The sequence below is a fragment of the Rhamphochromis sp. 'chilingali' genome (assembly GCF_963969265.1).
Source record: "Rhamphochromis sp. 'chilingali' genome assembly, chromosome: 4".
In the NCBI taxonomy this organism is placed as follows: Eukaryota; Metazoa; Chordata; class Actinopteri; order Cichliformes; family Cichlidae; genus Rhamphochromis; species Rhamphochromis sp. 'chilingali'.
In genome coordinates, this window is record NC_137948.1 from 29676014 (window position 1) to 29692963 (window position 16950).

Consider the following 16950-nt stretch of genomic DNA (forward strand, 5'->3'; position numbering starts at 1 on the left):
GAGGTGTTTGGGTGTTTGTGATTATTATGTAATTGTGAGGCAAGAGCAAGGGTAAACAGCACAAGTTCGGTGTTTACTGATAAACCTATCATGAAGTCACCAGCTGGCTTGTCAGGTTACCTGAAAGGGGTGTGTGGCATTTTTCCTGAAAAACTCTGCAAGGAGACAGTGTTGAGAGTTTGGCTGCTTTAGGTGAAAAACTAGATGCAAACTAAACTATTTGCATACCTTTTCTTTTTTTTAAAGAGTTCAATATTATTCTTTTGTGTTCAATTAAAAGATTAAAAGCCGGCCTCCTTTGCACAGAAACATTTGCAGAGAGTTTATTTTTGCCACTGTATAGTATACTTTTTACAAGCTTGCTTTGTGGTGTGCACCCTACGGTAATTGCCAAAGACCAGAGATAACACCGAAGCAGTTGATTCAGCATTGCAGATAGTTCTTAGTGTGAGTTGTATACGCTGATAAATAATTCATATGCCGAGGGGAGGAATTTGATGTTTCTTTTGTGTTTTGTTTTTCCACACTTACCTTGCAGATCAGTTAGCAGGTGACTGGCTTGTTGACATTGTTGAGTGTCATATGTAGTATTGGATGGAGCGATTGTCTCAGTTACATGAGCTATGTGAAACAGAGCATAACATGGATGTCTATCTTCTACCCCAGTGCTGTGGGCTCACTGAAGTAGTGATGCTGGAGATGCAGTGTCATATGTGCAGATATATCGTCAGAATCAAATCTGGGCTGTAAATACATTCCTGTAATACTTGCAGTAAATGCTGCATGTTTCCTTTGCTTGTGCTTTTTGTAACCATTAACATGCTTTATGGGTCAGGTCTAATGATATTGGTTGAAGTTCCCTGGTAATTTTAAATTGCAGTTTTATCTGCTTCATCTTCCTGTTTGGGTTTTGTCATTTCTGCACTCATCGTTTACAAACACTGCTGCTGTGCTTGTGAATATTCCTTTTCGTGCTTTATCAGCTCAGCTGCTGCAGTGAGCAGCATAAGCTTTTATTTTATTGTTGTGCACACTCTAGTGAAATTATTTTTGTTTCATTTAGTTGAACTATTAAAGGTGTTTGAGTTCTTGAAAGAAATTTACATCAGCTGGAGCTTTTCAGGCTGAGGCCTGTAGTTTCTGCTATGCTGGGGAAAGGTTTATGTGGTTAAATGGTCGGCTGTTATGAAGCGTTTTTACCCTTAGCAGTTCTACAAAGCAATTTACAGTGTTTCTTGTTCACCCACTCACACACACCCCAGGGCTTTTTGTGGCTTCACTGGTCCGTGTGCAGCGAAGGCAATATGTCTGCCTTACATCATTTAATGGAAATTTCTGCATTTTTCTCTTATAGCTGAATTTTATTTTATTTTATTTACACAAATTTATACTGTGCTTGAGCACTATGCATGAAACATCAATTGCTTTAAAAATTGCCTATTTGGAAGAACACCAGAAACTTGCACACTTGCACAATAATAGCTGTGGATCTAACTTCCATTGTGACTAATTTTAGCTTCAATGTCTTGCCCAGGGCTGTTTTTGCAATGGCAATATATTTATGTACATATCTGTCTTGAAAGAAGACTCATGCAGTTTCACAGTTATTAAATAATTCAGTATGTATGTTCAACTTCTGCAAATAGCAGAAGAGGGGGGGAAAATAGCTAAGAAATGAATCAGCTGTCGTTCGGTTAGCCTCTCATCCAGCACGTTAACTCCAATCCACTGTCTCAGACTGCAGCTGCTGAGAGTAGTCCTTGTTGTGCTTTGCGTCCTTGGTGAGCTCTACTTAGCAGCACATGAACCATTTCTCCATCTGCTGCAGGTTCTGGTTAGAGTGGCCCTCCAGCTTACTTTAGAATGTAAAGACAAGGACTCCCATCGCCACCTAAATTATTGAACCTGCCAGAAAAGAAGCCTAGCTACTGAGCCAGTAGGACAGTAAAATATGAGGTAGGAAGACCTAGGGCACTCCCTTATCAGCAAGTGAACTTTCAAAATAGGACCAAGGAAGTGTTGCACTTTGTTACCCTGAGCATGCAGAGCATATTACACACCTTTATTACAGAAATCGGGGTTAGATCTGTTACAGAAGTAACAGCTTTCAGTTAAATATTCCCATCACTACTGTTACCATAAAACAGTGCTTAGTACATGGGAAATGTTTTGGGTAACTAGATTCCTACTTCACACAAATGTAATACTGGAAGGAATGACTGGTAGCATGCTTTTTATTCTGCAGGAAACCTATGTGTACATCAGAAAAAGAAGAATTAAAGAGCATAGTTGTTTTTCATGGTGATTAATAGTGTTCTATATCCATTGCTTGTAAAGCATTTAAATTTCGCTTATGGGTTTTTGGTTGCCAATATGATACAAATAGGAACCAGTTTTTGTGCAGATAAGACATTTTTAAATCTGTTAAAGGATCCTTCAAAAATTTCTTTTAGAACGCCATTCAAGTTGTCCCATGTTATTTTACAATCAGCTGTAATGGTCAGGTCTTCTACAGTTCAATTCTAAATCTGCTAATGCATTTCCTACTTTTTAAAAAAAAGTGACGTTTTGTTAAATGCCACCAACTTACTTAGACCCTCCCGCACCGATCGGCGCATTGGGCGACAAGAGAGTGCCATTGAACTCGGTCCATCGCAGCAGTTTTTGCTTCATCCCATGACAGTTCGGCTGAGCGTAAATCTTCAAGGAAAGTCCTCCTCCATGTTATTTTGGGTCTTCCTTGCCGTCTCTTTCCATTCTTCGGGTTCCACAGAACCGCAACATGGGCAGGTCTCGGGTCCGGTAGCAGAAGGATGTGACCGGCAAATCTGAGCTGAACTCAGTTGTTCAGAGATATTCTTGCGTTTTTGTGTTGTCCACGTTTGGTTCCCGTTATTTGTGTGTGACATTTATTAGCTGCAAACAGGAATCATTTGAACTGATGTAGTCTGCGGTACTTTATTAATTTAACTGGGTGGGCATAGATGCGCCCTGACCCACTGGTGTCAAGACAACCATCTCACCCTCAACGTCGCAAAGACAAAGGAGTTGATAGTGGACTTCCGGAGGTGCAGAGAAGTACACACCCCCATCACCATCAACTGCGCTGCTGTGGAGAGAGTGAGCAGCTTCCGGTTCCTTGGTGTACATCTGGCTGAGGATCTTACGTGGTCAGTACACACAAACAAAACAGTGAAGAAGGAGCAACAGCGCCTCTTCTTTCTCAGGAGACTGAAAAGATTTGGCATGAGCCCCCGCATCCTCAGGACCTTCTATCACTGTGCCATTGAGAGCATCCTCACTGGATGCATCACCACCTGGTATGGCAACAGCACTGCCTACAACCGCAAAGCTCTCCAGAGAGTAGTGCGGTGCTCTGAACGGATAATTGGAGGTGAGCTTCCCTCCCTCCAAGACATCTACAGGAAGCGGTGCCTGAGGAAAGCGGGGAGGATCATCAAGGACTCCAGTCACCCCAGCCATAAACTGTTCAGACTACTTCCATCAGGAAGGAGGTTCTGCAGCATCGGTCCCGTACCAGCAGACTGAGAGACAGCTTCTTCCACCAGGCCATCAGACTGCTGAACACTTAATAGACACCTCACCTCCACTACTGGAACTTCAACATTATGCACTCCACACTGTACATTAATGCCACTTTTTTGCACATGTCTCAACTCTGTATATTTTTATATATTTTATTTATTGTTGACTCTATTTAATTTTAAAATATGTGTATACACACACACACACACACACACGTAGAAAAACATTTAGTATACACATCCAGAAAAATTTTTTTTTGCATATACTATTATATATTGTACATATATTTATTAGTTTCAGATTTAGCCATTCGTATATTTTGCCTGTTTATGTTATTGTATTTTGCACAACTCTGTTGCTTGTGAAGCTCGCACACAAGAATTTCACTCACATGTGCTCTACCAATGTACCTGCACATGTGATGTGACAATAAAAGTGATTTGAATTGATTTGATTTGATGATCCTGAAAATGTGTGCAGATTTTGAAAGTTATATAAACAGTCAGTGTTTTATCATGAACATGGATCAGTTTAAGTTAAAAAAAGAAAAAGAGAAAACCTTTAAAAGATTATTGTTAATGCTGACAGTATAAGTTCACAGAAATTGGAATACACCAAAATCATTTTTATGTGTATATTAGGGCTGCAACTAAAGATCAGTTTAGTCGTCGACTTATCTGCCAATTTTTCTTTGATTAGTCAAGGATTATCTCAGTAACTCTTATCTTCGCTTCCTGTGGGCAAACCTCTTCGAGGCTCCAGTACCTCACCTGCTCACGTCTGCCCACCTGTGAATATCACCCTGTTGACTAGCGATTTTGCGAGCCCTGCGGTAAACTGAACAAAACAGAATTAGAAAAGACTGTTACTTATGTTACTTATGTATAATCATACTTTCTCAGACGGTGTAGTGTTCAGTGCCAATTAAACAGTTCAATTGATGGTCAAACCCACAAATTAACTACCTAACATTAGGTGGAAAAGGTTTACTATTCAGACTATTTAGCCATGGCTACCTGAGGATTTTGCTTTTCATGATCTGATTTATTCAGGTGTCTTGAGACGAGCCCCCCTGTGGGTTGTTTTGTGACTTAGTTATGTATAGTTTCTTTTACCATCTGATTGGTGAGTGCTGCACCATTGTTTGTCTTTCTATAAGGTCCTCCCAGCATTACAAAGGAAGTCTAGATGATCTTCATTGTCAAACTGAAGTTCATCATTCTCAATTCCAATTAATCAGTTTGGTTGTGTGCTCAAGTCTATGAAGACTCTGCTTACAAATATCTTCCCTGTGAGAATGATGGAGGCTAACATGATCTGGAAACTTATAATGGTGCTGACATTGTATCATTCCTCAAATTAGTCTTTGGAAACAGTCCTGTTTCACAGGTCTGCGTAAATATTTCAAGGCTGGGTCATGGCTTAGTTTTCACTATGACTTACTTTATCAGCTTTGAGACCTTATAGGCAAACAGTGTCCTTCCCAGATTATTCAGTGAATTGAATTAGGGGCACATGAGGTCTTAACAAGTTGAAGCACATCTTCAGGGCGATCTTAGGATACACATAAGCTCAAGTGTGAATACCTACTTAAATGGGATATTTCTGTGCAAGGACATCATTTTTGCATTGTCACTGTGGATGAAGTATTGTGTGTAGATTGAGGGGGGTCCATTGTAAAGATGAGTTCAGACATAAAACGCCCTTTTTAGTAGAGAGAAGATGTAGTCATCCATAAAGCAGATTCTTATTGCCCTGTTCTAAGAACTGCATGACAGTCCACCAACACTGGCAGACATGAGGTTAGAGCCAGGATGCACAAGCTCTAATGCCATTTTAAGTTTCCACTGACTGTTCCAGGTTCACAGTAAAATCAAATTTGATGCAAATTGGTTCATGTTTTGTTTTTGTTTTTTTCCATCAAATTTCAGGTGGAGAAGGAGCGAAGAAAAGAGGGTCTTCCACTCGAGGGCAGGTAAGCTTATCAGCTAAAACTAAATACCTAGGTAGAGACTTGCCAACAAGACGCATGATGACCAACAAATAACAAACCTACATAGAGATCTTGTCATCTATATTTAAAGATGTTGCGTCAAGGGATTTGTGTAATATGCAGCGTTAAACTGTAGCTGCTGGGTGACGTGTTTTTTCTCTTCACACAGACAAATGATGCAGTGTGGTTTCAGTGTAACTAGCTTAAAGTCTTTGCCTGCATGCTGGCAAAGACTGTGTTGTTTATTTTGGTGAGTGAGGGGGTGTGATGGAGAGAGTTTGGGGGCGTGCGTTACAGAGGCACAGAACCAAATTCCTGCCTAATTTTAGAACTCCTTGAAAGAAAAAGGAGGGGAGCTCTGTCTTTCCCATCTGTTTCTGTTCCTGCTTAAAACTGGTTGGAAAAATAGACGTTTTCTTCAGAATCTCAACAGCTCATAGTGTTGCTCACTATCAGGCTAGTGGTGTTGATGGCTGCTCAGAAACGGAGCAATCTTGAGGCATGTTCAATTGCACTTGTAAATATTTTCTTGCCTTAGCCTTCTTGGTTATCTTTCCAAAAATAATTGTTGAGCAGAATAAATGTCAGTAAAATCTCTAGTGCCTATGCTGGTTCAATACAATCTCTGAGACTGTACTGATTATCTTTAAGGCAGTGTTTCCTGCCTTAAAAGATAAGATTTTTTTGATAACTGTTCCATTATTTGTTCTGCTTATCAGTGTGTTCCTAACCCAGTCTCATGATCCCTGATTTCTTGAATTATCTGCGTGTTTTGAAAAAGGCGTACATGTTTTCTCTGTCACGGTCTCTGAATGGGTTTTGTTTGCTGGGAGCAGACGGTCTAGTCAAACTCACTGTGGATGGTGAGCTCATTGTAGCAGTTTAGTTTGAATGAATCAAATGAGAAAGTACTTTCTGTTTTTCTCTCAAAAAAAAGAAACCTTCTAAGGCTGCTTTGTGGAGCTAATGCGTTTATGACAGCATATCTGGCCTCTGTCCTGCACATTCTTTGGTTTGCACTCATGCAAAGAGAGTCAGATACATGGCAGTCCAATGTTCCCAGAAAGGTGTTTTCTTCCTGTCTTTACTCAAAGTGATTATTTTACTGGCACAACTAGAAGCATTTTTCGTTTTCTTGGAACCTAAAGCAAGGTCCCTGATATGAGTTTGGGAGTAAGGAGGAAAAAATGGAGAGAAGGAAGGGTTTGCAAAGAAAGAAAAGATACATGCATGCTGCATATGATTGGATATCAATAGAACACAAATTTAAAAGATACTAGCGCTACTTTGGTCATATAAACATAGTCTTTCTGTTTCGGAATGACAGATTGCTTCTAAATGGGAATCATCATATTTATTTGAAAGATCCAAAAAGGAAAACCAGGAGAAATGTTTGTGGAATATGCAAGGTACTTGATCAAATCGTTTGTAATTGGTTGTCAGGTTGAAGAAATTCTCAATTCTTTGTACCATTTTAATATTGGGTTGATTTTGATGCTACCTTACCACAGAGACATTTCAGTGCACTCGTCAGCATCAGCATGCAGTAGTTTAGTAAATTCATTTAATATTTGCAATAGAAAGTGTCTGAATAGACCACATATGGAGTTTAGCAGGCAACTTAATTAATTTAGTAATATCAAAATAAATGTATTTTTATATCATGCAGTCAGTGTTGATTATTAAAAAACATTATCACTAAAACCTTTTGTTAAAATAAATAGCTTTTAGCCAATGCCAGCTTTCATAAACGTGAAAGACTAAATCTGTAGCTGTTTTAAATTGACAAGCATCTTGAGGTTAATGTGATTTGCATGTAGACAGCAGTTGGTGAACAGTGTGGGAATATGACTATTTTTAAATCTTGAGAGGTGAGAAGCAAAAGAGGCTTTGCAGTTCTGGTTGACCTCAAGACCTCCTGAGCCGTGAGGCCTCTCGTGCCTGGGTTATCAGGCACTTGCCAGGCCTGCCGTCACCCTCTCCCAGCCTAAAGAGCAAAGCAGGCAGCATATGCAGAGGTTAATGATATCTCTGTCTGTGCTCTTGTGCGTCAAAATATCTTAGTCCTACATCCTTCTCTTTTTAGGCCTTTTTACTTTATTCTCCACCAGGATCATTTATGATAATGCTTTATCGAGGTATACTGTTAATACTGTGGCATGTGGATTTAACGTCATTGTCAGTTCACACGTCTGTGAATAAAGTTGATCTAAACCCTTGTCTAGTCCTAACCCTTTCCCTGGAGCGTGGCTCAGGTCACTGCTAGCCTAACACTGACTTTATTTGAGTTATATCCAAGAGCTCAAATAGCACCAAACATAACTTGTTATTTTTGTACTGTGGCAGTGGACAGAACCCTGAGACTACAGCTCTGTGGTGTGCTTGTTAAGAGGCTGGGTTTTTCTTCATGGGCAGCTGCTTTTGAATTTACAGCAAATTCCAAGTTCCTAATGCACATGACAAGGTAAAAGCCCCCAGCTAACCTTTGAAGATCTGAACGAAGCCTGACACTACTCACCACTACAGAGAGAGGAGTGTGTTTCACTTTGCATTTTAACATTTGTTCAGAATTTTTGCAGAAGTTAACATTGTTCTGCAGGTGGTCTTTTATTCCGAGTCAGTAGAGAAGTGTGCTTTTAATTATATGAATGTGGTGAAACTGTTGAGCTTGAAACAACAATGCTAGCCATGGCACGGGACTCCTCTGTACAAGCACACAACCTCATTTCCCTTTCACATTTGACCCCTCATACAATCACCCACACACAGTTTTTCCACTCTAAGACTGAGATGATACTGTTTAACGGGCTAGAAATCAATAAACAATTAGAGCTATACTGAACGTGAGAGGGAAGCCCTTATTATGTAATGCAATAGGCACTGTTCCTCTGAACAAGCCACAGCCAGTTCATCTGTGTTTTTTTTTTTTATTATATTTGTGCCTTCATTCTTTCTTTAACTCAGTATTTACTTGACATCCATTTGCACGTGTTTCTCTTTGAAACGTTTTCAGAAGTGTCACTGTATTGCTACACCACCTTCAAGAGAAGGTGTAGCATCTGAATTCTGCAGTTATCACAATTACTGTGCTCTGCTGATATGTTGATAATCATAAAGAGCTAATTTTATGGGGTCTGAATGTGGTTTTTAAGAGGACTGGACCAGCAGAACCAATAATTTTATTTTCCCTCCCGTTTACTCGTTTAATACATTCATGCAGAACATTGCTGGTAATTATGAAATTGTATGTCCATCTATTTATTCACACTGGTTGATAGCTGTATCATTGCCGGTTTAGTCAAGTTGGGGGGAGCATTTTTTCACACTTGGGATGTTTTTGTATCTTCTGTTTTAACAAGTACAGCATCAGATTTCCTGATTTTCCATTTTACTGTCAAATGACTTGTATGATCACAACGTTTGTATCGGCCAATGAAAATGGTGTTCGACAGAGTTGGTGCCTTTTTATATTTATATTTGTGACCTTTTGCAAACTCCAACACCCGTTATGAATACTGGGCGTTGTTTAGTCTGAAATAAACTGTTGTTGTTTACATATCCTTCTCTTTGCACCTACTGATTGGCCAGAGGGTAGAGTAGACAAGATAAACAGTTCCTTAAGAGCAGATTTGTTATTTCACCTGTTTCTCTTCAGCTACCTGTGTATAAAAGTGTAGTGGACCTGAGTGTAAAATCAATCATGGCTTTTTTCAACAACATAGCATGTTAAGTTTGTAATTTTTCCACTCAGCAGTAAACACTGTTCACCAAACACCAAAACCAAAGGTACAGACCTTCCTGTAAACCGTGGCCATCTTCAGTGTGTGATCATTTTTGCACAGGGTCCTCTTGCTTTGACTGTGCGCCATTTGTTCTGAACTTTGCTTATATTAAAACGTATTCCCCAAGTCCAAAATTAGTAACCCCAAAATTAGTAACCCCTTTTAGTAACCCCCAAAATCCCAAATCCCATGATTTCCGGGAGAGAGAAATGCCTTGTGGATATCTTGGTGTCCCAGTAGACCTGTTACTTCATCATCATTTTTTTCTTTAAAAAAATAGCTTTAAGAGTTATTAATCTGTTCACCTTTAAAAAGAGCAGTCAAGGACAAACAAAAATTACGCTAACACTGAGTCAGATCTGTGAGAAGAGGCTTGACATCAGAAAAAGAGCAGATCCAGACTCAGTCAAAGTACTTGTTACTTTTAAAGAGAAAATAAACGCGTGCCTTAAAAATTCTTTGTTATCCTTGTGGTGTTTTTAGTGACGGCCCATTTTCTGACATCAGATACACAACACAGCTCTGCGCTGCTTACAAAGTGGTTTTCATTTGGTCTGTTGTGTATTAGCACATATGTTGCCCTTATATAGAAGTGAGCGTCTTCCACCTCTAGCTGTGTCGTGAGACTTAGAATGTGGCCACACCAGCAGCTCAGTCACTTCCTCTCCTGCACCCATGCTTTCGTGCTGTGATAGCAGACCCCATAATACTATAAGTAGTTGTGGTAGATGGCCATCGGTGACTGATATGAGGAACTGGTACTAACATAACTAGCAGTTTGTGAGATATTCTCTCTAGCTACAATGGCCAGCAGAAGATGCCACCCCTTTTGTGTATCTCTAACAAAATCTAGCTTGCCCAGTTGGTGTGTGTGCGTATAAGGAAGTATCGCTGAAGGACAGTAGTTGCTGTATGAATTGACCATTTTCAGTATTACTCTCCTGCATTGTTTACTGTACGTACACTTGGCAGCTCAGGATAGAGCTACAGAAGTATAGTAAACTGAGGTAAATTAAAGATGTATATGATCTGAACTATGCTGTTTTGTTTTTTCAGCATACAGCGGGATGTGCGATGTATCTTGTGGACATAAAATTCATTGCTCACGGGCACTGTTGCCATTATTTTGAGGGCGTTGGCTTTACTGATAAGATGGCTGTAAAATAGCAGTGTCACTCTCCCTTCCTTACTTTTTTGGTGTTTAACTTTGGTCCTTGTAGCAGAGCTTTAGAGTCGCGGTTTTTATGTGTATAAATACTTTGTTGTTCTGCTGTCAGGGATGAACTTTGTCTTCAGATATGATAACGTTCAGAGTTCAGCATGAGCCCAGGTTTTGGAAAAAACAGTTTGTGACCAAATGACAACAAAAAAAAATGCTTGTTTTCCAAAACTCAGATGTAATAATTTGGTGGTACTCAAGCTCCGTACTGTCAATAAGAAAATAGTCAAAGATATTTATATTATGGGGTATAAATAAAAATAAAATGAATAATGTCCATGAGGACGAGTGCAATAAATGTCTTTGTTTACAAAAAGTATATCTGTATTTGCACTTTACAGAAGCAACAATGACTTCTGCATCTGCAGACGTATTTTTAGAAGTATTGATTGCTTACTCATCATATCTTTCACTTGTCACTAAATCTGACAAACACTCACAGTTATTCATTTAAAATAGTCTTTTTTCTTTGATCTACAGTTTTTGAAGATCCTAAACAATTGTTTATGAGCTTTGCAACTTTTCTGTGTTCAGTCAAAATGCACAAATGGTAACAGTTTGTTTTTGCTTGTTTTTCTTTTGATCAACAGCTCCTCCCCGTATATGCAGGAGAATGGGAAGGCTTTGCATTTTCAGCCTCCAGTGTTAGAGTTTGGGACCCAGTAAGTGCTGCTCTCACTTTCTGCTTTAATATTTCTATCCAAGCATTGCTGTTGTTAATATTGTACTGAAGAGGATGACAGCTTTAACTATATAGTCAGCAGCATAAGACAAGGGGGAAAAATGTGATTTGATTTTGCCATCTCAAATGAATGATGTGGAAAACCCAACTGAGTTATTTTAATGTAGAGCTAAAGCAAGCCAGTGGTGTCATCTGTCACTGTGATGAATACTATAGAAGGGAGCATTTCATAAACTGAGGGCCCTTCATTGTTAGAATAGCCAAGTATAGCAGTCAGTTTGGTTTTCCAGCATCCAGACACACTGCAGAGGGTTGAAGAACTTGTTTGCCTTGATACTCCCAAAACACACGGTCTATTAGGCACAATACTGTGGTTGCACGGCAGTCCCCATTGCTTCTGCTTAAAGGTAAACAGTCACAAGCAGCTTTTATTAGTTCATATTTTATGTCATAGATTTGGAATGCAGAAGGCAAAAGATATCCCAGTATTAGATACATATTTGGACACTAGAATGAAATTGCTTCTGGGAGTTACAATTAATTTTAAAATAGTACTATAAGACTCCCCATCCACTCACCATTTTGTGGTTTCCTTTTTATACATGAGTTGTGGGATAACGTTGTGGTTCTAACAGTAACACCGACTCAAATCGGTTGATATATGTGGCCAAAGAGAACAAAAATGAACTTGTTCATAAGAACAACAAAGTACATTTGAGCAGGGGAACTGCAAGTGATGCAAACCGCACCAAGCACTGTGTTTTATCTTAAGCATGCTGGAGCGCCTAGTTTGGCATTCCAAACAATATTATTAGAGCATGGCATTTTGATGCGGTTAAGAAGATCATGTTTGCCAATATCAAGAGTATTTTTGTGCCTCTTGGTGAAAATTTGGCATTACATGTAATCCATACATGTTTGATCAGGCTGATTGTTGGAAGAAAAAGTAGAAACGATTGAATTTGACCACAGTCTCGCTTGATTTAAATTCTGCTGTACATGCAGTTCATTTGCCTAAAATGAAAGTAAAGTCGCTCTGACTGACAAACAGGAAGCAAAAGATGCTTCAGTTGAGGCTTGTCTCAAATGAAGAGTCTGGTAATATGAAGAGTTTCATGATTTTCTGCTGCAAAGTGTCTTTTTTTTTTTTCCCCCAGCCCGTTTTTAAAATTGTCTCAAATTATATACTGTAATGCCATATTGTGTAGTTCTTTATATAGATCTCTAAATGAAACCTTTTCATAATTGTTCAGAGCTGAGGTGCCTCTGTTTGTGTGCATTTCACTCAAGACAACTACAGGCGAGTAAAATAGCTTTTCTCTCTGCATTCATTTGTTGTGAGACAGGAGCATTCATACTCATGCATATACAGAAGAGAGCAGCAGACATGACGTGGATTATTTCAAACCCAGCATGGAAAGGAGGAGCTGGGTTGGAGGTGGAGTTCAAACGAGCTTGCAGAGGTGGCAGCAGCAGCTGTACAGAGGCTAAAGCGACTTAAATACCCCACTTATTCAATTTGCCATTCAGATGTGTAGACAAGTATGAGCTGAGTAACAGACTCATATCTTACTCTTTACTTTTACTCAATTTAAAATAAGTCTTGTGTAGTAATTCACTTTATGTCAGTGCATAACTTGCACTTCTAATTTTAAACCAGTAAAAATAAGACTCCTGTGTTCCTGAGCTTCCCCCGCAGAGAAGGAAGAAGTCGTTGTATACTTTGTTCTACCTGCGATGTTGAGCAGAAGAGACACACAAGATGAAACGAGTGGCAAAATGTCAGTAAATCCTACTACACTGAGACTGCACTTTGCAAACAGCTTTAAAGGGATGGGTTCAAATGCACTTACCCGCACATGCAGCTGGTCCGGCTACCAAACATTTAATAGAAAGGCTCAGATTACAGTTCACAAAACGGGAGCGTGACTTTGTTCTCTGCTGAGAATGACTGTACGTCACTATATGTTGTCAGTGCAAATGGGTTATATTACAAACTGTTTAAGCTGCTCTTAACTTGATCTGTACATGCACAGCTGCACTGCTCTGATCAAATGGAAAGACTGTGGAGGAAAAACAAAAACAGTAGTACTTGGAGCAGAGTGGGGTCAAGTGCTGTTTGCTCAATGATTTCTGCTACCACATATCAAAGAATAAAACCGCTGTCAAGTGAAGTTAATGAAGGAAAGAGATGCACTGTGAAACTTTTTGTCCTTATCATATTATCACATTGTAATGTGTGTTAAACAAATGCTTGCTGGCCCAACAGGCTGAACATTATGTGAAACATGTTCTCAAAAGCCCCACCCCCCTTTTTTCTTTTTTTAAATGAGAAAAAAAAAGTCATGTGAGTATTGATCTGCCTAGTATTGGGACCTAGCTCTCTTTACCTGTGAGACTGTCAGCTTTTAAGTTGTCCCACTTCAGTTATACACAGGTAAAATAACATTAACATCCTTCATGACAGAAGGTGTTATACAGATGTGTGTAACTCTGAAGGCCCCTAAAGTGCTTGTGCGAAGGGCAGGGTAGGAGGCATTCACCTAACACAAAACCCTAGGAAGCGTCATGTGACTGTAATAGATTAAAAGTGGCCAGACTGGGAGAGTTTGTTTGATATAACAGCCAGCTTTTCATAGCCTTCCTTATTTGCTTATTTGTGTATGTATGTGGTTTTAATTCTCACAGTGGCAGCTTGTTTGGATACAATAAAAGAGCTCATACATGTTACTCATCTTTTCCATGCAAATCGTTTGAGTTTCCTCTTACAGCTTCCCTGTATTGACAGAATGCAAAATGCTACTGATCTACTGCAGAGGATCAGAACTATGAGGCTTATCTAAATTATTATGGAAGAATTTGTAAACATAGACTTAACAGTGGACAAAGGATTAACTTTCATATAAGTGCAAAGGCTTGAGTGTGACCGTCTTTGCTCAGCTCCACTGGTCTTGCTCAGCTTCATATTATAGCTTTAAACCTGTTATTATTTGGGATAGAGAAATGTGGTTTACATAATTAAACAGCATGTAAAGAATCTCCCAGGGTACGCTTTCAAAACTATGCATTTTTAAATAAACGTTCGTGCACACCCCACTTTCTCAGGGAGCAGCAGGGGGATCTAAGGTATGCAGGCATGTGTGAATATTCTTATAGATGTGTATGTAGTGAACTATAATGATGTGTACCTCCATTTATTCAGCTAGCCATGGCACTCCTGTAACTCACTGGGGAATCCTAACGTTCTCATGTGTGTCTTTACAGGCCGCTGGGGCTGCCAAGAGCTGAAACCATATATATACACAACCCCAGTCAGGAAGTTCCTGTCACACTGCTGTCAATGTTTACATCCAGCAGGCATTTTTACATACCTTCCTTTCACAGAAGAGTAAGTCCATAGAAGATTCTTAACAACTAGTGATGCTTAGAAATAATTGCAATTGAAGTAAAATGTGTATCTTGTTCAAATAACTTATTGCTTTGTGTTTTCTCTGTACCCAGGTGATCCCTCCTAGGGGGAAGGCATCTTTTAAACTAATTTTCCTCCCGTCTGAGGAGGGCAATATAGAAAACACATTATTTATAAACACATCGGCCCATGGGCTGCTGTCATACCAGGTGAGTTGCAGACGTGTTTTTTTTACCCTCACTTCGTGTCTCCAGATAAGGGGATAAGCATTTGCTTACTGTTTGCATGCTATTGTTTTATCGCAGTATGTGTCCTTGTATGAGCTTACAAACAGTCTCGGTCATGTCAGCTTTTGTTATTCTCTAAGAAAGTGTTATCCAAAATAGAAGCTGACCAGACTGCTGGTTTCATGCTTGCTTCGTCCCACGTGCACACGCTCACACGCAAGTCAAAACGCTGATCTTTGTGCCATTAGAAAGTTGAGCATGCAAATTATGTTTAATTCAAAAATTGTTTGCAAAGCATGGCTGAGACTAAAGAAATAAAGAGAAATAATGCTGGTAGGAGAAAGCGTTTATTTATTCAGGGCTCCGCTGTTACCTCGAGGTAGAAAGCACGCGGTTTCATAAATTATTTTTTTTTGTGTGTATTTGAGGCTTTAATTATTTCACTGAAAATGTTTTTGCATTTTACTGCAGCTCTGCAAGCTCGAGTTAAAGTAGATTGCTACAGGGAGAAGAAAAATAAAGTCTGGTTGTGAGACCACTTTAGGGTTTATCTAACCTCAGCTTGCTTAAATACTGTAGCCTTTGGTTAGCTTTGTCAGAGATGTTTGCCTTTCAAGGCTCGGCTTAACTGAAAATTGTGTCACTTGCAATTGCTGTATTTGAAGCAGGATCAGTTAAGTTGTAAGTTGGATGTCAGACATAATTGGGCTCTACACTGAAACCAAAGCATGCAGAGACTGCCCACAGAAATCCAAAAGTCTTAAGTCTGTGTAATGACGGTTGTCATAGGCAAGTCTCGACACTCAACAGCCATCTTGGCAACTCCTCTGGCATTTATTTATTACCAACAAAACTCAGTTTCCTGGTTTGATTATTATTAAGGAGTGGCTTTGGGAGTAAGGGTGTTCACAGGCTGCTGTTATTATCACAGCAGCATTATAAGAGTTTGACTTTATTTCAGGATATAATCAGGATCAAGCCATCACACCTGTGATTTTAAAAAAGATACCATAGAAACTTCTATGTGAAATTAAAGTTTGCAATCGGTACAGTGCCACAACAACGAAGTAAACATGAGCCAATAACAGGCCACTGTCTTTAATACAGTAATGTTTGCACTTGATAGTTTTGCATAATTTTCTTCATAGTTTAAACATATAGTGGAGCTATATTCAACCAGTTTGCCTTTATTGTTTTTGAGTTCTTCCATGTGCATTCAGACTGGAATAAATCATCCCAAACACTCGTATGTGTTGATGACACTTGTTTGTGTACTTGCTGATGATGTTTCTTAGTATAAATGTTAACTGCTTGTTTTTCAGGTATTTGGTGTGGGAGAAGACCAGGGATCATTAAAATCTGTCCAAAGAAAGGATAGTGTGCTAATATTCCCTCACATCCAGAGCATTAAGCTGACCCAAACTCAGGTACTTTCTTGAATGTCTCTGTGTTTTTCTGTGGAGGACACACAGAGTATTGAATAAGAGCTCATCATTGGAAACAGCTGATTTTCCACTTTCCTGCCAACGCTGATAAACAAAATTGGCTGCAAAGATACAAACAGGAGCTTTGTTATGCACACTGGCATGAGCTAGGTCTTATTAAATTATGAATGTGTTTGGCGTCAGCACAGAACTTGATAGAAAAAAAAAAAAAGCTTCTTTTTTAACATTTTTAATTAAAAATGTTAATGTTTGCTTCCAATGTAACAGACACTTGCTTTCAAATCAAATTAGCCACACAGAAGCATTCATTCGTACACGCTTCACAGCGACGCAAAACCGAAAACCAATGAACAACTTCTGTATAGTTTTTGAAACAAGCTGAGGCAGTGAAAGTGTGTGTCTGTCTTTGTCTGTGTGTAAGAGGCATCTGAAAGGCGTGTCCGCCTCCACAACAGGAAGTGGGGTGGCAGTTGCAAAATGTCAGCTGAGCGAAGTGCAGAGACTTGTGTTCACTCAGTCACACAAACGGCTGCCAAAGCTGCATGCACGATTTTTTTCTTTCTATCTCTCCCCCACAGTGTTCATGTATATGTGTATTTCTTTTTCTTCTTATCGCACACAAATTGTAACATTTGCACCAACTTTAC

At 39.4% G+C, this 16950-nt stretch overlaps 1 protein-coding gene across 1 annotated transcript in view; it reads left to right on the forward strand.

Moving 5' to 3' along the window:
• Positions 1–16950, forward strand: part of tmem131l (transmembrane 131 like) — a 31479-nt gene that overhangs the window by 1493 nt on the left and 13036 nt on the right. The window contains exons 3-7 of the mRNA XM_080881324.1: positions 5478–5521; positions 11131–11202; positions 14487–14610; positions 14724–14840; positions 16181–16285. Of these exons, the coding sequence (XP_080737450.1) occupies positions 5478–5521; positions 11131–11202; positions 14487–14610; positions 14724–14840; positions 16181–16285 (462 nt within the window). The remainder of the gene's footprint in view (positions 1–5477; positions 5522–11130; positions 11203–14486; positions 14611–14723; positions 14841–16180; positions 16286–16950) is intronic.